The 21,703-nt window shown below is 42.3% G+C and overlaps 1 protein-coding gene across 15 annotated transcripts in view; it reads left to right on the top strand.

Moving 5' to 3' along the window:
- tenm4 (teneurin transmembrane protein 4) overlaps positions 1-21,703 on the top strand; it is a 157,060-nt gene that overhangs the window by 109,765 nt on the left and 25,592 nt on the right. For 10 of the 15 annotated variants that reach the window (XM_030396579.1, XM_030396665.1, XM_030396639.1 and 7 more), the window contains 8 exons: positions 2,061-2,322; positions 4,072-4,339; positions 4,452-4,595; positions 7,408-7,657; positions 8,070-8,090; positions 11,835-12,067; positions 13,266-13,420; positions 19,511-20,388. In XM_030396579.1, the coding sequence (XP_030252439.1) occupies positions 2,061-2,322; positions 4,072-4,339; positions 4,452-4,595; positions 7,408-7,657; positions 8,070-8,090; positions 11,835-12,067; positions 13,266-13,420; positions 19,511-20,388 (2,211 nt within the window). The remainder of the gene's footprint in view (positions 1-2,060; positions 2,323-4,071; positions 4,340-4,451; positions 4,596-7,407; positions 7,658-8,069; positions 8,091-11,834; positions 12,068-13,265; positions 13,421-19,510; positions 20,389-21,703) is intronic. The other 5 variants (XM_030396680.1, XM_030396672.1, XM_030396630.1 and 2 more) reach the window with 1 other exon arrangement.

The raw sequence follows: 21,703 nt of genomic DNA, 5'->3' as shown, positions 1-21,703 counted from the left end.
TTTTTAAATTTGTTTCCACATACCCTTTGTTTTGTTTTTGTTTATTATCTTGTTAAATACATTTCAATTACCAAGATTGTAAATATCAATCTATTATCTAGTAATTACTTTGATAATTAATAATATGAATCACTCAATGATTACCTCTTTATTATCAAACAACTACCTCACTGTTAGCATCCTGTTACAAAATTGTAATTTCACCCGTGTCTGTTGATCGGTTGCTTGGTTGGTTTGTCAGCAGGATTACACGAAAAAACACTAAACAGATTTCCATGAAACTTGGATGAAGGATGTTTCTCAGTTCAGAGCAGCCGGAGTAAGACAGGGACTGTTTGGCCTTGGTCATTGTAGTTATTATTATTGCTGTTATTTATTTTTTATTTTCCTTGTGGCTTTCTTTTTCCTTCATGGACACTGCAGTCTTTCCGAAGTGGGCACCAATTTGTTACTGAGTTAAAATAAAGTTTGCAGGTGAATGAGGACAAATTGTCATTGACGCCGCACTAATGAATGAGGATTTAACTGAGCTCCTAAGTGGTGACACGCATACACGTATAAAGTACCCACATCACCTATCACCTGGGCTTGTGCACAGTTGCTTATCATTCTTGCCGTTTGCTTTGTCCTCGATTTACTTTAAGATTAAGTAGATACAGTTCTTACAAATCTACACTGGCTGAGAGATGATTGTGTATAATTTGCACGAGGCATGCCAAGTTCACTGGCAGGGTTAAGCGTGAGCTTGATGCATTCCTTGAGGGCATAAGCAAGTGAGGCTGTTGTAGGTAGCCTAATAAGTTTTGTCACATGGCTTAAGGCTGTTGTCATGATTGATAACAGCCAGTGAATCCCTTCATCGATTGGCCACGCAGCCCATGAGTATCTGTCCAGGAGTGTTTTGAGCGTGCATAGCCTGAGCCTGCCAGGTGTCATGCAGACTGACCAGCTGCAGCTCTATGGCTACTGATGGATCACAGCAGCACAAGGGTACCACTATCACAAACCCCCCATCCGTTCTGCAGCCTCCGTACCGCTGGACGGACTCAACGCTACTCACACTAAACCAAGGGCAAAACACCAACAGTGGAACAAACGTTTGTTTATCACCACAGTCAATCCGATGTTTACCCTCAAGGGAAGTTAGCAGATTCTTTATATAGTAGCTTAAAACCAAGAGGGAGGTCACCTGGTTTAGAGGCCACAATTTGGACCTACTGCTTTACCTGCAATGTGGGAAAAGAAGCCTTCGGTGCGAGGATGAGACCCCGTCCCAGGGGCCTTGAGGTGACCAGGTGTTAATTGGCTCTTAGAGAGAAATGACAAGAACTGCAGACCAGTGCAGGTGCAGGCATGCTGCTGTCACCATGCAGCAGTCGGAGATGATAAAATCGCCAGAGTGCAGCCTGTTTGCAGAGACCCACTCAGGTCAGACCAGAGGCAGAGGCCCCTTAAATGCAACAGTGGATGGGATTGCATTGCAGGGCTTTTAGACTGATGTTAGAGTGGACAGCCTTCATCTGAGGGGATCGATAGAGAAGTGGCGGCTGCCTGCATCCTGCAGCACAAATCTCTCTCTCGCACATATAAATGCGAGCACAGGAGAAGCACATTACACTCGCATGGGAGGGGGGGAACCACTCGTGCTGAACTTAAAGCACGCGTCTACTGTTTTCCATTCTTCAAATAAAATCTACAGATTATGACATTAATTAAGAGATGTGCTTCTAACATCGTGATTAGTCTTCGTATTGTGTTTTCAGCCTGTGTGCGCCTGAAAGATAAAGCTAAATAGAAAAACAGCATCCTTTCTTAACAGACTTCATTTATTAAAACATGGTTTTTATTACTGTTTGATCTGTTATAACAACACTTAATTAGAAAATAGACATCATGTTCACTGTAAAATGTGGCACGGTTTAATCCCCAACACACAGCAGATTACATGCATCGCTAATGGGGATTTTTCACCGAATTTATTTAAAGAATGTATAATTTATCATCCTTTGTATGTGTTTCAGCGTTCATCCTCTTTGACATTGTGCACGTCTGTGTTCCAGTTTTGACTTGGTGACCAATGGGGGCATAGCTGTAGCCCTGCACTTTGAGCGCGCTCCATTCATCACCCAGGAGCATACTCTCTGGTTGCCATGGGGACGCTTCTTTGTCATGGATACCATCGTCATGCGACACGAGGAGAATGACATCCCCAGCTGTGACCTCAGCAGCTTTACCCGGCCGAGCCCCGTGGTGTCCCCAGCTCCGCTCACTGCATTTGCCGGCTCCTGCTTCGAGAGGCGCACCGTCGTTCCAGAAATCCAGGTGACCGCTCTCCACCTCCTCACTGCCCTGCAGGTTGTGATCTACATGGGTCCCCCCCCTTTCAGATGATTCAAGCCACACATCGAGGAGAGACTCTCAAGACTATTTTTCATGTACAAGTGAGATAGTGACTCTGGCTCATGGCAGTACTGTGATTTTATCTCTCTAGTGTAATTGGTCCGCGGAACTTGGGCGATTTACAATGTGCATTGTACTGTCTCACTGCAGAGTGATGATGATTACTTCACACACAGAAAACAGCCTGGACTTTTTCCCATTTCTCCTGGGTTGAAGGCTTCCAGGTTAAGCATACACGTCTCGAGAGGATTTGCTTTTATATTTCACAACTGTATATATATTTTGATATCTGTCTTATTGGTGCAGACACACACTTGTACGGGCGTGTGTGTGCAGGGAAATGTGCGGCTACTGTGTGTCTAGCAGGCATCTCTGCGCCCTTCTCTAATTACTCTGTCTCCCTCTTTGCTTCGTAAGATTTATGGCATATCAGTAAATTTAGTATGCAGTTCTGTCTATTTATAGTAGCGTTGTCTTTGCTGTTCCTTGAGCTGTAAGAGCACCACACAGGGATTTCATCCAAATTATACTTCCAAAAGAAAATGTTGAGCAATTAACCAGCCGTAGCTAAACTTTGAGCGTTTAAAAAGAAACGTGTCATGCTGTAAGTGACACGTCCTCTGACCGATGTCGCTTTGAGTTGCTGTTTTAATTGTTACTCTACATCTTGCTCTGCGCTGTGGGGACAGGCGGTGCGAGGCGACTCAATTAGAGCAGAGAAGAGTCGGTCAGCCAGACCAGCGGTGGCGACCCTTGATCCTCAATAAGGACACTGTACAAGGGCTGAACTCGTTGCTGTATTGCAAAGAGGTTACAGGTCTGTCTTCAGCGGGTTACCATGTGTTCTCTTGCTGAGCAAAATGTTACGACTCTATATCTTATCGGACTGCGCAAGCTCTGATCCCAAGGGCACTCCTTTGATGTCATTGTCAAATGGATTGCAGGCAAGAATGTTGTCCTAATGAAGGACTTGCTATTATTAAATCAATTATGAAATATACTCACTGGAGGAGTACATAATGAAGAAATCCTTCATTGGATTCCCTGTTACACATGAATATAATTGTCCTCTAATTGACGTTTCTAATCTTCCCTTGGGTCCATATATTTGGCTGGAGGAAAGGCGATGAAAGATTTGTGACAAGGTTAGACAGTGGCCACTAACCGAAGGAATGACAAATTGATAATCTCAGTGAAATAAGGGACATGGAGAGGCGTATATATTAATCCTACAGTAAAGACCGAAGAAAAAAGAAATTTAATCATTTTGATATTTACAATTCCTGTCGGCTCGATGAAGGATTTATGTTCGCTTGCTGTTCATGGCCATGTTTACACGCACAGAATATTCCTGTTTGTATCCATATTCCTTCCAAGCTATTTACATGGCTGACAAAATTTGTTTTCCATGAACTGTACAACTGAACACATACTCTAATAATTGAACACAGCGCCCCTCTTTCATTTTTAACCACCTTTTCCAAAAGGCTGGTGTTGTAATATGTGTGCAAATCTGGTGGTATCCAAGTGTGTCATGGTAGTAGAGGTGTGTCTCCTTCTGACCAGAAATGTGGGCTTTTCTTTTGTGCATGCGTCACTACTACAGCCTTGCAAAACTGTTTGCTAGCCTGAACCAAGTCACTAAGGAGCTTTTTTTTTTTTTTTTAATAGTCTCTACAGGAGGAAGTGCCTATACCAGGGACGGAAATGAAACTCGGCTATTTAAGCAGCAGGACCGCAGGTTACAAGTCAATACTGAGGGTGACCTTGACCCACACCACGATCCCTTTCAACTTGATGAAGGTTCACCTCATGGTGGCTGTGGAAGGCAGGCTGTTCAGAAAGTGGTTTCCCGCAGCGCCGAACCTCTCGTATGACTTTGTGTGGGACAAGGCTGATGTCTACAGCCAGAAGGTCTACGGCTTGTCTGAAGCTTTCGGTAAGTGATCAATCATCATATATTCTCACATTATGTATGTTTTTAGCTTTTTTTAAATCCAGAACACACGTGGTTCACTGATTCCACTTGTGTCTTTGCTTGTGTCCTTTAGTATCTGTGGGTTTTGAGTATGAGTCATGTCCAGACCTCATTCTGTGGGAGAAGAGGACGGCTGTTCTTCAGGGCTACGAAACCACTGCCTCCAAACTGGGAGGATGGACTATTGACAAGCACCATGCTTTAAATATCCAGAGTGGTGAGTCAACTCGTAAACCCTTTTTGAATGATTATTCTCGCCCACTCTTTCAAATAAAACACCCACTCAAAAGATATTTTTTATACTGCAAGAAATCTTCATTTTTACACCTTATTTATTGCATTGTTAGGTAATCATTTATCACTGTGACGTAGAAAAACACTTGTGTGTCACTGCAGTTGTACTTCTTTCAGGAATTTGTGTCAGCGCTTAAGAGGACAACATATTGTAATGCAGATCCCTACTGCACGTAAACATCATCAGATAAGAAGGCAGTTCTTTATTTTACACAACTGCCAGCAACGCAAGACAAAACATCTGAGTTAATCATTTTAGTCTATATTGGAGATGCGAATAAATGCCGAGGTTTGTCAATATTCTAAAGCTTTTACATTGTGCAATCAACGCTTACATCGGAACAGCTTAACATAACTTGCTTTATGATGTTTAACCTTGTTGGAACTCAATAATATAAGTCTTATTGGCTATGATTGAAAAAAAGAAGTGTAGTGCAAGTCTTTAGTTTGCTGCAATTAATCATATTTCACACATATTATTCAGTGTGTGCTCAAAAGTGCAGATAAGTAACTCCTAAGTCCGCTAAGTGCCTTAGGTGATGCTTTTAGTGTAACATTGAATTGTCTTGCCTGCTTCTGACATTTTGAGGCTTTTTCAATTCAGCAGTGTCGTGATGTCGCCTCAGACAGATCTGACTTTTCTATTACCACTGTCCGTTTTTAGGTGAGGGGGGTCAATTTTCTTATTGCCGGCAAATTACTCCTGAAAGGCAGGAGTGGGAAGAAAAACTTTGGGCACCACCTGTCAGTAGCAAAGGCTTCACAGTCTGTTTGTGTCTAGAAGGGCTCATCAGAGGAGATGAGGCATACTTATATGAAAAATGCTCAGGAAGGTGGCACTTTGATCTGTCACACTCAATGTGCCGTCCGAAGGAGGGAGAGAGCTGCTCCTTGTTCCCCCCCCCCCCCCCCCCCCCCCCCCCACCACCACGTCCACTGCCAGTTCCTCCACACCAAGCTTTCCTTTGGCAGCACCATGCCTCGTTCATGCCCAGCATTTTTAGAATCATCCCTAATTTAATTGCTGTCAGTCTGCTACTCCCAGCAGCAGCAGCCCCTAAGATTAAATCACGTCCCACGAAAGGGATGCTTGGCTGATCTCTCCTGATAGACCAAATGTTGTGCTGCTCAAAGAACTCAGGTCACCAAGTACCATCAGAAGCATAAAAACTGCCGCAGACATGCAGATGCTGAATTTCAAATATGATTACATTGATTGGGCAGCAGAAGCATCTTTGGATTTACATATTTGAACGCGTTCCAAGAGTAGATTCACTCCGATGGAAACATGGTGCTCGTGTGTGTGGGCGTGGGCGCGTGCCTGGATGTCAAGCACGTAAACTCCACACATATGGCTCGATTGTTGCTCATGTGCAGAGCCGGTGGAGGTAGGGAGGCGAGCACAGAACCATTTTTAATCAGGGCAAGTCAATTTTTTTTTTTTTTTCGATTGTGCCTGTGTGGTAATTTTTCGAGCTCCAAGAGATTCCACTTGTGCCAAGGGCTTTTTGGTCCCTATTTTGGCGTGAAATTGCGCCTGTGTTTCCATCCGCTAAGACCACCTCTTATTGCAAACACAGGCACACTGAGCAATTTTCATGGCTTCATTTCGCAGGGGTGCACACACATACCCATTCAGAATCACAGCAGATTCCGTATCTGTGTGTTGACTTTCATTCCCTTTTCGAATTTCCACGCAATACTTATTTGAAATTGCATTAAGCAGTGATAAACCACCAGGACACGAGGAGTTGCCACTTTGGAGAACGAGAATAGTCTTACCTTAGCAAGTTCCCATCGGCAACACGTTTGCAAATAGTTTCCTTCTCACCAGTCCAACAGAAAGAGAGCATCCCATAAAAATCCTAACTGCACCCCACGTTATTACACACGCATCAAGCAGCAAGGGTATCTTGATTGAACGACTAAATCTGACGTGGAATCTGCAAACATATTCATACAGCCCTCTACGCATCTCTACACACCAGACTGGTGGGATGTTCTCTACAGATTCCAAGTTTGCAAATTGTAAATTACTGCGTGTGTAGACGGCAGCACCAGGATTCGTCTCAAGCCTGTTCAAAAATGTAGCAACATTTTATTATTTAGGCAAAGCTACAAACTATATTCCCTCAGATTAATTGGGAGCTGTGAGCAAATGCAATTATGTGAATTGCATGAACAATTTGCAGACGTGGGTTTAATACGTAAACACACCTTAATATGACTAATTGGGTGCAAGCTGTGGTTAAAAAGTACAGCAGTTGCTAATAATGCAACTGCATGAATCTAATTTTCTTGTAAAATATGTTTGTGTTCATCATTACACATGGACAGGATTTAGAGTGCCTTGTAAAAAAAAAAATGTAAATTCAGCATGAACTGAGACATCATCTGCCATTGGTAATAACATTTGGGTGATGTATATTCATTATTGGGTCGCTGCCAGATAATTCCTGTCTAAGAAGTTATTTTGTGGAGAAGCTAGCATAAATCAGTCTGCTGCTGCTGTCCACTAAGATTAGAGAAACAGATATAGCTGCCTCTTGTTTAAGCCCACCAAAATTTGCCTATTCTAACTACAGGCCACGCCCATTATCACTTGCTATCCTAGTCTGTAACTGCAATTCTGCTTGTGTCCGTTAACGCTTGAGGAAAATGGAGCCAGCCTTCATACTGTGCTCAGTCTAAACAGGTTGCAGGTGTTACTTATTTCTTTCCTGTGCCCTCATCAGGTATTCTTCATATGGGCAATGGGGAGAATGTCTTCATCTCCCAGCAGCCTCCTGTAATCGGCAGCGTGATGGGGAACGGGCGCAGGCGCAGCATCTCCTGCCCCAGCTGTAATGGCCTTGCTGACGGAAACAAGCTGCTGGCCCCTGTGGCTCTGGCCTGTGGCTCAGATGGAAGTCTGTACGTGGGCGACTTCAACTATGTGAGGAGGATTTTCACCACGGGGAACGTCACTAGCGTCCTGGAGCTCAGGTAATGGGAGGAGTAGCCAACTAACATCCACTCTGGACCACGAGCTCAGATGGGCTTGCACACAGGTCATAAACCACTGAGGTCTATTGAGATAGACAGCATTGCCCTAAAGGCCCAGGATTGATGGTCCTGGTTCTCTCATCCACCTGTATCAGCTGGAGTTTGGCCCTGATAGGGGCTGAAGTGGATGTAATGGGGTCTTAGCAGAAGACGGTCCAGGACAAGATTAATTACTTACTTAATGTCAGCAAAGACAAGTTTGAGTAGATAAGAAATTTAATGTTTTGTCATGATTCTCTTTTAACAACTGTTCTCCACTAACCACTGTTTTCTTCTTTTTTACTCTATCCACTAACAACTAACATTTCCTCTCCTTCTCTCTCATTTTCTGCTGCGTTTGGCAAACTGACAGAAATAAAGACTTCAGGCATAGGTAAGCAATTAAATTAATATAGAAGAAGGGTTGAATCCACATCCATTTGACGCAGAAGTGACCTTTTGAGCGCGTTTCAGACATGCACTTGTGAGCTGCTAGAAGATCATATCTTAAGATACTGACTTTTTCATTTCCATCTTGATAAAGCTGTTGATTTAGTGGTTTAAATTTCTCCTGAGTTTAATTAATCTCCGGATTCGGAGCCTCGTTCATTACAGTTTGTTTGCGTCTGTGTGCGTGATTGCAAAGAGAGAACGCAGCTGATTGATGGCCACACTTCCTCAGGTTTGACAATGGGGTGAAATGAAGGTTTCCAGTATAGTACAATGAGACATGTGTGAAGTATTCAGTAATGTAGCATCGTGCCCTTTCTAAATGCATGTCTTTAATTAAAATGGTAAAGGATTGCAATCTGTCGAGGAGTCTCAACATTTCAGAGTGTTATATAGAACCAGTTGTTGTGTAAGATTTTATCCTTGGCAGGTGGAGGTAAGGAAAGCCTCTGTGTATTGTCTTTAGATACCATGTCTTAGATAAAGGGCTATAAATTGATTTTCTATCAGAGGGTCGTGACTTGCCAGCGAACACATCGTCAGGCTGAGGAGGAAAAGCCAAGTGCTGCTGGTCACTGGCCTCTATTTTCCGAATGGGCATATTAACAAAACACTCAAAAGCTCTCTGTTGTTTTTTTCTGTCTCTCCATAACTATATTTTCTCAGCTGAGCTTCAACTGCAGATGAATTGTCAACTGTTGCAGTCATCGATTGATCGTTTCAGTCGCGTGTTTAAGCAAAAAACATTTGCTGATTCCAGCTTCTTACACGCAAGGATTTGCTGCCTTTCTTTCTTTCAAAAGAAACATTTTGAATACGTCACTTGGGTCTCGGGGGAAACTGTGATTTTGTCTACATTCATAGACAAAACGTGAAAATAATCAGCAAGTTAATCGTTCATGAAAACAATTATTAGTCGTTTTCCTTTTTCTCTTCATAATATATGAAATATTTCCCTGTGGAAAAAAATACGGTAACATCCTTACACACACTGAAACGAAAGAAAACATCAAAGCTCAGTCCCTTTGGTTTCCGTACTCCAAATGCATTTGCATGTTAAGAGGAGATTTACCCAGGAAAACACAGCATGTGTCTGTATAAAACGGGTGGCTGCCTCCTATTCATGTGTGAGCGAGCGATAGGGCTCGGAGGTGGCTGATCTCACTACAATGTTCATTGACCCCCTACTAAGGATGTCCCCATCCACTCCAACCATGCTCACTCCGTTGCCGTGCCAGCATGCTGCAAAATCCAATTATCTTCAACAAACTAGATGTTGTCAGTGAATATAGATGGAGTATGTGGCCATAGCTCAAGGTCAGGGAATAACGCCTCATAGTTTCAAACACGGTGGGGGACCAACACTGTTCTACATGCAACGGGGAGCCGATAAGGTATCAGCTGATTGCACATTTCAGATAAAATGCAAAGTGGATTCCAGTTATTGAGCCTTGCCACTGACCTACTCAGAGACAGCAGTCGCTTTTTCTAAGCCAGCTGCCTGTACCTGGAAACATACTGTAGACCAACACATCAGTCAACTTGGTCAGTGGGCTGATAGTGACATGTGCGCCTGAGGTTTTCTGCAGTGTCCTGTCATCACTGATTCATTGAAGGTCAATTGTCATTTAAAATTATGTGCTGGAGTTGACAATCCCACAGACCCACTGGTCCTCCTTCTTGTTGTATTAAAAAAATATATGGTTTGGCACTGTCATACTGACCATAAGCCCTCAAAGAACCCTCAAGGTTATCATTGAAATTCTGTCTTAATCCACTTTGAATGACGCCCTGCTGACAGGTTTTTCCATAATGCTTATCAAGTCTGGCAGAACTGTGCTGTACCCTGCCCTGATAACTGTGGTCATCTCTAAGGTGGCGCTAACTAGGGCTTTCACAACCCGGCAGTTAAGAATCCCAAGGAGCAGTCAAATAGTCAATCAATTTTAGCAGAATTATCATATTTTTTTTAATAACTATCATCAATTTTCGTCAAAAAGGTCTCAAATGCAACCAGTAAAGAGTTAACAAATGTAGCTGGGAATAACCAGGGGTAGGTGAAATACAAGAGTCCTCAATTGGCTCTGAGAGGCTGTTTAAAAGTGAGCTGCAATATAATTGGACTAAACCCTCAGCAGGCCTGTCTGAGCTGGAGATACTGTGTTACTGCAGTCGTTCCTTCTCTAAATACCTTAAATACAGCGACAGTTAAAGTTCTGTCCACCTTCTGTTCCTCCACCTCAGATTGTGTCAACTGGTGTTGTTTTATTGTTGACCAGTTGATATTCTGTAAAACTCCACTAATAACTGCATTGCTAAACTGGTTTCTAATTCTTTGCTTTGTCTGGCCACGGTCAAAAACCCAACGATGTTCAATTTAAAAGGATTCGTTATATTTGAAATGATTTAGCCACATCGTAGATAAGCCAAATTGTTGTTGATGAATTTGGACACAATCAACAAATAGAACTAGTTATAAAAGGAATCATTGAGCTGTTTTTTTTCACGCTGGTGGCACCTGTAGAGAAAAGACATCATATCCAAGTACCATCTGTGCCATGTGCAGTATTTATGGGACCAGAGACAAGCCTGTCAAATCTGTCAGTCAAGTCCGCCACTTTCAAAATACACGCGTATAGTTTCTGCCATCCGGTAATGTTTAATGCCATCAGGCTTAGGTGTTTTTAGTTACAATTTCTCATACTTTCTCATACAGCTCCCTCTGTCACTTCATTTGTACTGCTATGGATTTGTCTACAGTCATCTTTATTTTCTGTGTTTTCTGACACCTATTCTGTCTGGAGCATGCCAATAGATTGCATACATCCCGCCACAGCAGGATTGGTTATATTTGGTTCTATTGTCTGTCTGTCAGGTTGGGCAACCTCCTGTGGGTATGAAGGATTACTTTGTTGACTTGGTTGGAAGTTTGATACGATGTTTTTTTGGGGTTTTTTTTTCCTGTGCATGAATCTCAGACTGATGGATGCATTGTGTGTTTGGATTGCCGCTTTCACTTTGCATTTGTATTTTTCTAAAAAAAAAAAAAGTCCCAAGGTGAACGGCAAAGCCAACTTGTTTGTACTTCCTCTGACATTAACCAGCGTACTGCTACTGTATAGATACTGTTTGGTTTCTCACTGTTGTTTTCAGATTGTATCACAGAGACTTCTCGGGCCAGGGATGGGGGAGTAATTAGACTTTCTGTCAAAGGATCCAGTGTACCCCACGGACCTAGTCCCAGTGGTCCTTCGTTTCTCTGGATCCCCTCCAGCATCACAAGCTTTTTCATAATTTGAAAGAGACTAGACATCTGTATCTATACACATAAAAAGTATTTTTGCTTCTTATTTGTTTGTGTATATGTCACATACACATTTATTCAGAGTGGAGTTTCCACGCTCTTTTGACAACAGGGATTTCTAACTAAGCTGACTGTATTGTAGATGAGTTCTAAGCTCCACCATTATGTCATGTTTAATCTCATTCTATTTTGCCATGTTTAATCTCATTCTATTTTTTTTCTTTTTCCATGTCCTTGGTTTAAACTGTAATTGTGCCCAATTGACTCTCTAAATGGCTTTTGAATCCATGTTAATTGTATTACACAATGTTTCTTATTGAAAGCGCTGTAGCCCTTCCAGCTTTATTGACTCAGGCTTCATCCTCTCTTTTCCCCCTCTCTCAGCAACAGCCCCGCTCATAAGTACTACCTGGCCACCAGTCCGGTGAACGGTGCTGTGTACCTTTCGGACACCAGCAGCAGGAAGGTCTTCAAGGTGAAATCGCTGCGCATTGTGAAAGATGTGGCCAAGAATCTGGAGCTGGTGGCAGGGACTGGTGACCAGTGCCTCCCGTATGATGACGCTCGCTGTGGGGATGGAGGAAAGGCTGTTGAGGCCACTCTCACTAACCCGAGAGGTATTGTATGGATGTTATTGTAACCAATGTAGTGTGTGGTTTCAAGTCAGTTAGAGATCTTGGAGGTTTATCTTTTTCTTTTTTAAATAGACTAGATTGCTGTAATGGATAGTTGAAGAGCTTAAACAATTATTCATTTAAATGGATTAGTTGCCATCTATTAAATTGATCTGCAACTACTCTGATAGTCGATGAATAATTTAGTAATTTCTTTAGAAATGAAATTCAAAATTATTCATATTTTCTGGGCTCTTTACTCCTCTATGACAGGAGACTGAATATCTTTGTGTTGGGTACAAAATAGAATATTTCAAGATGTCATCTTGGGCCTTGGGAGACACTCATCTATGTTTTTCCCCCATTTTGACATTTTTTAGACCGGCAACTGATCGATTGTGTGTTGAACTAATCAACAGATTAACCGTGGACAAAAATAATCATTAGTCGCAGCTGTAGTTGGAGACAGGAGTCCCAGAGGCTAGATCAATACTCTTCAGTTTTAATGCATTATCTTCCTCATCGTACTCATCACTAACAAACATACAACTCAGTAGCTTCAGTCATTTTAAAACTCTTGTGTTTTTATAGCATACAATCCGCTTCCAGGGTCTTCCTTTCCTTGTTGCTCCGTATCTGGATGATGCATTAGTCAGTAGATCACATGCTTACTGTTTGTCCTCCATTGGGCTGACATTCTGAATCACATGTACTGAAATAACACTGAAGCACCACTACAAAATGGGAAAACATGAATTGTATAGTGAAAATAGAATGTTTCTTCCATAACTACTGCAGACTAGATGTTCATGGCCGCTTAAATATTGTTTGACAGACCCTGAAGTAATAGAAACATACAGAGATGTGCATTGCTGAGATTAGTATCCTCAGTTGCACTGCTGTTTGAGGCGAGAGAGCACGAGGGAAGAGACTGCGCCGATGAAATTTCTGTTGTGTAATTGAATCAATATGTACAGTGCTCCTCATCTATTTTGATGTTTCTATTGTTCTCCGTTATCGATTCTGAAAAATCAATCCTCGCATTAGTTTTCATTGCCGTGATTAGTCTTTAATTTTTATTGCAGTGAGTAGTGCTTAATTGTCATTAAGTGGTGCTCTGTCCTCACATTAAGTCACAGATGAACAAAATAACTGATGGCTATTTTCCTCCTCTGTCCGTTGGGGGACTTTTCTTCCGCAGGCATCACGGTGGATAAGTATGGTGTAATCTTCTTTGTGGACGGGACCATGATTCGCAGGATTGATCAGAACGGAATCATCTCCACTCTTCTGGGCTTTAATGACCTGACCTCTGCCCGACCTCTCAGCTGCGATGCCGTGATGGACATCTCTCAGGTACGACCTCTCTGACCCAGGCAGCCGGCATGTGTTTTCCTGTCTCTCAACCTACACGAGTCTCCTTGACTGACCCTGGTCTCCGGGATGCTCACACCCCCATGTGAGCTTTTGTTTTAATAGCTGGAGGCTCTTCAGATCTAGTGGTCCTTGGTCTACTTTTGATCCATGTTTGTTAATTGCCTGCAGTTTTTAGATTCGCAATGCTCGCAACGGATGCTAAGGTAGAAGAAGGCAGTAAGAGCCTAAAGGCAGTTAGCATTCTGTGGGTTTTCAGACTGAATACTGTTTTCCTGTGTTTACTTAAACCAATAAAGTAAAGTAATGTCTGCAAACCAATATCACAAACCATTGTCAGAAATGTAGACGACTGAAGGAGTTCAGCTCAGGTTAGATCTTTACTGCTCACCACGTTTGTCATGCAGAAAGGCAGCAAAATAACTAAAAAAGTATGTGTTAAAACGTAAACATACTATACCTTTGAATCAATATTCAAAGACTGGTAAAGACAGCGAGAAGCAGAGCTCTTAAAGCATTTATGTAGTTTTCAAATCCCATTCCAGTGCAGTGCATATGAAATAAATAATGAAATTAATTTGCACTTATTTTCTGCAAAACAGCCTCTCTGACCATGGAGGGGGATGTCCAATTCATTAAACCAAGGATGGTCTGGATTCGCTGAGATAAATCTCATTGGTCCAGATTATTATGAATTCGGGAAAGCATTCCCAATCACAGCTGCGCCAGCCTGGCAAATGACAAGCTTTAAATCACCTCATGAGTTACAGGCACATATTAATAGAAAAGGAAAATGAGCAGTTAAAGGGACACCCAAAGGAAGAGAAATAACCACGGAACCTGTTAACAGAGCCACGCTGAAACCAGACGTGGCACGGTAGCAGAGGGGAGCTTTCATGTCTGTGTCAAGTGGCCACACAGCCCCGAGTGCAAAGAGCCTTCAACCTATAGCTGTAGGGGGATGACAAGGATGACCTATAACCTCAATGGCTCCCAGTTCATGCACACATGTTCGCTGATGCACACAGACACATGTACACGCACATACACAGGTATGCCTCACATACAGTATGCACCAGACCACTACACCAGACACAACACACCCCCCAGGCAAGGACGCTGCACCGGGGTCACATCACTCTCTATAGCTCAGTAACTTCTCCACAGAGGTGACGATAAATATTTTTTTGCATTCTGTAGCAGCCTACAGTACGACATTGGCAGTTTGTTTGGTTTTTTTTTCCCTGACATTATAAATTTCAACCTAAGTAGTTACAGCAGCGGTTGTTTCCTTGTGGTGAGTCTGGCTAGTTTGAAATATTACTAAAACCAGACGTTGCAGCTATCCTGAGGATACAGTTTGCTCCATAGACCATGGTGAACGTGCCTGTATAACCAGGTTATGTGCTCAGAACCATTAAGCGTTGTTGGTTTAGTTATGACGGACAGTCGGATAACTCATCTCAGACAACACCATCAGATCTAGGTTGGTAGGTGGACCGCAGTTTAGATTAAATCACAGCAGGATTTTAAAAGAAAAGAAGAAATGGTGGAGGGCTTTGTGCATCTGATCTATCATCTGATCTAATTCATATTTGTTTTTATTATTGTGGATCTGGCGTGGGGTATCTCTTTCGTTCATGCGGTTACAGTGGAAACTGTGCTCGGCTGTGTTTAGATGAGCTAACCGGTCAGCGGTATAAGAGGTCATGCTGGACTGAGCTTTCTTTGTATCTTAGACACATCTGTGAGCACTGAATTTTCAATTTACCGACAGTATTAACATGATAGTTAACTGTGTATACGTGCAACTCTGAATCATGCCATTTGTTTTAATTTATAGTTGACAGTCGGGTTATTAGGCAAAGATCAGGCTACAGCCTCATCTGGCATAATATATCGTAATTCAGGGAGCAGTGAAAAATATTGAGTTGCTCAGGCCCTTCAGCAGCCACAGAGCGAGGTTCACTCATTCAGTGGCTGTAATAACTGTTTATTTAGAAGCTACCCGAAGGTGTTTTGTAATTTTGGAGGGGGCTCTGTGTGTGCACGTCTCCAGCAACTGAAGCCAAACAAACTGTGGCTTTTGTCCTCGAGCAGGAATGTGAAAAAAGCCTGGTGTTCAGACTATGTCCTGTGTGAGGAGGCAGTGTAGTTAACGATACGGCAACTGTACCTTTTTTTTCCCCCATTAATGGCTTTGTTGCTTTGTTTGGGTGGCGAGAGAGAGAAAGACAAAGCTTTAAAGAAGGTGTCTCGACCCAAAAACAATTGGCTATTAAATGCATAGCATGAATGAAGTCATCCATTCACACAAATTATTAAATCGAGTCTACAAATTATTTAATGGACAGAAGGATTTACTAATTTGCACACAAATTAGTTTTGTTTTTTTTCCTCCATGACCCCCCAACCCGCTCCGCCCCCTTCCCCCCAAAAAAAATGGATCGTACGAGTTGTCTACAGTATCTGTAATTGTTTTAGTTTTACTCCCAAAACAAGACCATGGGCTTTAATGATAAGATTTGATTGATGTCTTCGCCCTGCTTCATGTGCATCCACCATGCCCCATCGTGTATGAAATCGAGTACGACTAGCAAACAGGTCCTGAGGGGGCCTGTGATGCCAGTGGAGAGAAGCTTTCTGTGTTGAAATGATGTATTCAGCGGAGGGAGCAAAGCCTCCAGCTGCCCATTTCCAGCCCCGGGGGGGACTCCATCCCCCTCATGACCCGTACTCCCCCCCCCCGCGCACACAAACACAAGCACCTATAGATGCTCACCACCCCAGCTCCACAGCGGCGAGGACAGAGGCAGACTGACTGCAGCTCTACAACGATGACAAATCGCACAAGCACTGCCAGAGACACTCAGACAGTAAAAAGCATCCATTAAAAATTCATCCAGCGCACGTAGCTTCCTACTTCAAACACTCCCCAACCCCTCACTTAGGACCAGAGTTTCTCTGGAGAAGGCTCATCACTGTGGTCATTACTTTTGCTGTACCTCACCTGTTCTAGGCAAAAAAAAATCTAATTTTTCTCTCCCCTCTGATGAGGAGTGAGTGTGCTGCAGTAAAACTCACTCTTAATTCAAAGTGCAGCTCTGTGACCTTTCCTTCATCTTACTTTTTATTATCACGGAAAGGACACGAGTTTGACCTCGTTCAAGAATGTCTTAATTTGTTTGTACCAAGGCCTTAGGTCCTTGCTATTTCAGAGATGTGTTCCATTTACTGTTCCAAGCTTGAAAATCTTCTCTCCATCCCCCGCTGAGTTCAGACTCAAACAGAGGGAAACCGCTTCTTAAAACAAGATCACTTGAACGTCGTTCGAGGGTGTCAGCAGCTTCAGGAAGCTTTATCAGGGCTCTGACTGTGACATTCAATTCAAATCTGAGAGGGACTTCAAATAATGACACATAACTCTTCGTCAGACAGGCATCATGCTGGTATGGGCCAAGAGTGAAGAGATGCTAATGGAAAATTCCATTATAGTGCTAATACAAGTTCAAACACAGTTAAAAATAGTTTTTCCGTTGCGTTGGTGCAAATCCACAGCTCGCGTCTTTGGCTGATGAGCGCATTTTGGATTTCTTTTGCTGGTAGCGGCCGTGTCAGGCGGGCACTACTGACAGCTGCCCCACAGTATAAAGGGGAGGGTATGATCGGGTTACAGCATATGGGACAGCAGCTCGGGAAATATCCCCTCATCAGTCAGAGTGGCGTGAAAACCTCCTTACAGGCAGCTCCCCCGAGCCACTCCACACTCTGGCTCATGAAATATTTAACCACCAGTGTTGACAAGAAATAGGTTTTAAGAAATTGAAAGTCTCCCCTTCATTTCCCAAGTAAATGCATTTTCTGTTCACTGAAAGGCGACATGTATCCACTGCCAGTTTCCTGTTTGTTGTTCGTGTCCTATTATATAAACCTCTCCTGTCTTCTGGTGTGGGGGGGGGTAGTGATGGGATGATGGGATGATGAGAGGTTTATGGGATGTGAGCTGTGAGTGATGCTCAAATCTGTTTTTCAATCAAAGGTGAACAAGTGCTCTGCTTGTAAAAAGTGGCTTCGGATTCAAGAGCGTGACCAATGCCAGGAGTGTAGAAACATTCAAGTGATGCCATGTCAATTATAGGTTAATCATTGTGTCAGCATTGACCTTTAAATGAGAAAATTAAGGATATGTGCTGATGGCAGGTAAATAAAACCTTTAAGAGTGCTTGCAGACACTTATCAGAAAGCTGTTTGCTGTGAGAAACCTGCTACTCTGTGCACGACTGTCATATTTTTTTGTTTCAGGACCCCAGTTTTTCGTGCTATGTAATGCAGAATAACACGTCAAAAGAGGTTAAATTTACTTCCTAACCCTCGCCTTTTTCCCCCCCTACGTTTATCAGTGTAAACCACTTCTCTGAGGCATTTAAATCCCCACATGGTAGCTAGTTCAAAAGCCAGCATTTTTTTTTTTTTTACTGAAAAGCTTTTTGTGAATTTATTTTGAATGACTGGGCAAATAGCATCTCTATTGTCCACACTTTAGAGTTATGCACACTCACAAATTGAACTCATCATGTTGCATTGGTGTATTTTATTTTTATTTTTAGCTTTCAACTCACTTAGCCTACCCACAGAATACAATCTAGATTGACAGCAAGAAAATGTGATTTTTTTTTTGAATAACAAAATTGAGTATGAACAAAAATGTTAATGTAACTTTCTTTAAAACATAGACGAACATTTCCATGAAAGAAATTTTCATTTTCACAAAATTGTGAATTGTGAAAATGAAAATTTCTTTCATGGAAATGTTTGTCTATGTTTTAAAAAAAGTTACATTAACATTTTAATTTACATGTGAAATTGTTGAATTCACAAGCTAAGAGGCAACGTTCATGTGATTTAATTAGCCTTGTTTTGTTTGCTCATGTGGAAATTCTAATCTACATGTGATAAAAGCCAATCACATATGACATTTTCGCGTGTTAGTTCAAGTTCACGTTGGAAATTGTGATTTTCTTTTTTTTTATGACAAAGTTCATGTGTGATTTTTGGAATGCGTTTCTTTGACGGTGCTCAACTGTCACCATTTATTTCATATGAAATTAAAGTACACATGACCTGGCCCTAGTGCTAATAATATGTATGATATCTAACTTGCAAATCCATAATGACAAATTTATCAACCACAGTAACAGCTACATGAATTTATTCACCTTCCCAAACTCCAATTTGAGGACAAAGTATCCAAAACAATGTTAAGGGTGCTATCATATAATAGGTTACTTTTAACTTGAACCTTTCTTTGTATTTTGGTCCAGGTTTTAATCAGTCTCCTTTGTTGGTGCTCCAAGGCTTCTATTGAAATATGGCACTTCATATTATGTTCCTAAGAGATCCTCCTGGGATCATAAGTGAGAGGGAGACCAGTAAATTGGATGAATCCAATCATTCCAATTTGTTAAAAGCCTGATACATTGTTAGCAGAACAATAAGTCATAATTTAGGAGGCCAGAGGCAGGCTCGGCTTTCATCCGCTAAGTGTGCTCCAGTTTCTTTTCAAGGACTCGTGCAATCTCTTGTCATTACAAAATTAATAACCCAAAGCAAGGAGTGAGAAACAGTGACTCAGTAGAGGTGAAGGATGCAGAAGCCCAGTCCTTAATGTATCTGTCCAGACTTTTCATGATCAATTGCAGTGTGCTTTTTTTTTATTTAATCTGATCATTTGAATGATCTCTCCTTGTTCTGCCCTTCCTCACTGCTGTTCTTATCATTTCTGATCCTAAAAATCATGTTTTTGTGTTTCCCCATTCTAACAGCACGCCAGCTGCTATCCTCTTTCTTATCAGATAATACATCGTTTCAAAAAATGTTTTTGCTTCCAGCATAAGCTATGAGATAGTCCATCCTTTTCACAGCAGCCTATCTTTTTTGTTAGCAGTTTTCAATGATTCTTCCCTTGAGGGACTGTTTCCCTCAGATAAAGTGAAAATGTGTGGATCAATAAGAGTATGCTCTGTTTTTTGTGACCTGAGGCTGATATTCTTGGTGTTTTCTTTTTCCTTTTAGGTGCGGCTTGAGTGGCCCACAGACCTGGCAGTGAGTCCCATGGATAATTCCCTATATGTTCTGGACAACAACGTAGTACTCCAGATCTCAGAAAACCATCAAGTCCGTATCGTGGCGGGCCGACCAATGCACTGCCAAGTGCCTGGGATTGACCATTTCCTCATGAGCAAAGTGGCCATCCATGCCACCCTGGAGTCCGCCAATGCCCTAGCCGTGTCCCACAATGGCATTTTGTACATCGCTGAGTCCGATGAAAAGAAAATAAACAGAGTACGACAGGTGTCCACCAATGGAGAGATCTCCTTGGTTGCAGGGGCACCAAGTGGCTGCGACTGCAAGAATGACGCCAACTGTGATTGTTACTCTGGAGATGAAGGCTACGCCAAGGATGCTAAGCTCAATGCGCCCTCTTCTCTGGCAGTGTGTCCAGATGGGGAGCTTTATGTCGCAGATCTGGGAAACATTCGCATCCGCTACGTGCGCAAAAACAAGCCCTATCTGAATCCCCTCAGCATGTATGAGGTGTCCTCTCCCATTAACGATGAACTCTATCTGTTTGACTCTAACGGCAGCCACATTTTCACACAAAGTCTGACTACAGGAGACCACCTGTACAATCTGACTTACACAGGAGCAGGAGATCTGACCAGCATTACTGATAAGAACAAAAACACAGTAATCATCCGACGAGACACGACAGGATTGCCTCTGTGGCTGATGGTCCCCGATGGACAGACATTCTGGTTCACCATTGGCACCAACAACGCCCTTAAAACCGTTGCCGCCCAGGGTCAAGAACTAGCTGTAATGACCTACCATGGAAGCTCCGGGCTTCTAGCAACTAAGACGAACGAAAATGGATGGACAACCTTCTTTGAGTAAGTAATATTAAGAAACATTCACAAAACACCTTTATAATCCTTCCACCCAGACTCTGGATCAGAGCTGATTGTAGATTACCGCTTCTCCCCAGAGAGCAACTAAATAGATCTGTTAAATCTCTTAAATCCAATATACAGTTCTCAAGTCCTTCCTGGCATATCTGAAATCCAAGCTCTGTATCTGTGGTATCACTAAATGCTAAGATGCTTAAGCGAGTGAATGTTTAGAGTTGAAGACATCTTTGACATCTGGGTTTAGTATTTTGGCACACGCGCTACCTCCTTATACCTTGATGTCTATGTCACTCAGACTACAAGACCTGTTAGAAGTATGGGTGTAATCCTATTTGCTGTTATCATACCAAATAGGATTATTGGATGATATGTTACTCATCTGCACCTTTGCTTGCAGTGACAGCCTATAGACCATTGCTTGTTTGGAGTGGTGAGGGACAGGAACAACACATATCTGCTGGCGAGCACATTTTACCCGTAGGACTGCAACAAGGCTTGGCAATATAAGCATAATAGAATAGCCAGAGGTGGCAATTGATTGAGGCAAACCACACATTGTGAAGGAACAATTGAAAACACCCCCACATGCTGCAGCGCCGGAGCGTAGGATTTCATGTTCTTGTGACTTCAACGGAGCAATCTGTCCCTTAGCTTAGCATAGTGTATCAAGGGATACTGTGTTAACTGGATGTCATTCCAAAAAGTGTGATTAAACAGATTGGCTGGTCAGACATCTGTTACACCTCACTGGAGGAATATAACACCCTGACACATAATCAGATGCTCTGTTTAATCTGAGCAGACATTTATCACCTGTGTTTGATTTGGTTGTCAAACGAGATGGTTGCATAGGCTTTTCTCAAGGCAGAGTGAATTGCCTGCGGCTTCAGCAAATCCAGTGGGCGGTCGGAATTCTGAATTATGTCTCTTTGACTTTCTGTTAAAACTGCTGTTTTTAAAATTAGGATTGAGAATTTGCGTCCCTATTAAGTAAAGAAAAGACAGATATTATGGCACCAGTGAAAGATTGAAACACGAACAATACTGTTAATATTCAGGAAATCCTTAATTCTCACCCAAATGTTAAAAACTCAGACAATAAGCACAGCATTTTCTGGAGGATTTAGTTACACATTTATTATTTCATAACATTAGAGTTCATCTGTGAGAAATGGGGATGCTGTGGCGTGCGCAGTTATTAGTCATACACATGTATCAAACAGATTTTTGGTCTAATGAACTGTTTGACAGCTGATTACAATCGGATAAACTCATGTCACTTGGAACACAAAGAAAT

This window comes from Sparus aurata, chromosome 2 (assembly GCF_900880675.1).
Source record: "Sparus aurata chromosome 2, fSpaAur1.1, whole genome shotgun sequence".
Lineage (NCBI taxonomy): Eukaryota > Metazoa > Chordata > Actinopteri > Spariformes > Sparidae > Sparus > Sparus aurata.
This window is presented reverse-complemented; position numbering and strand designations above follow the sequence as displayed.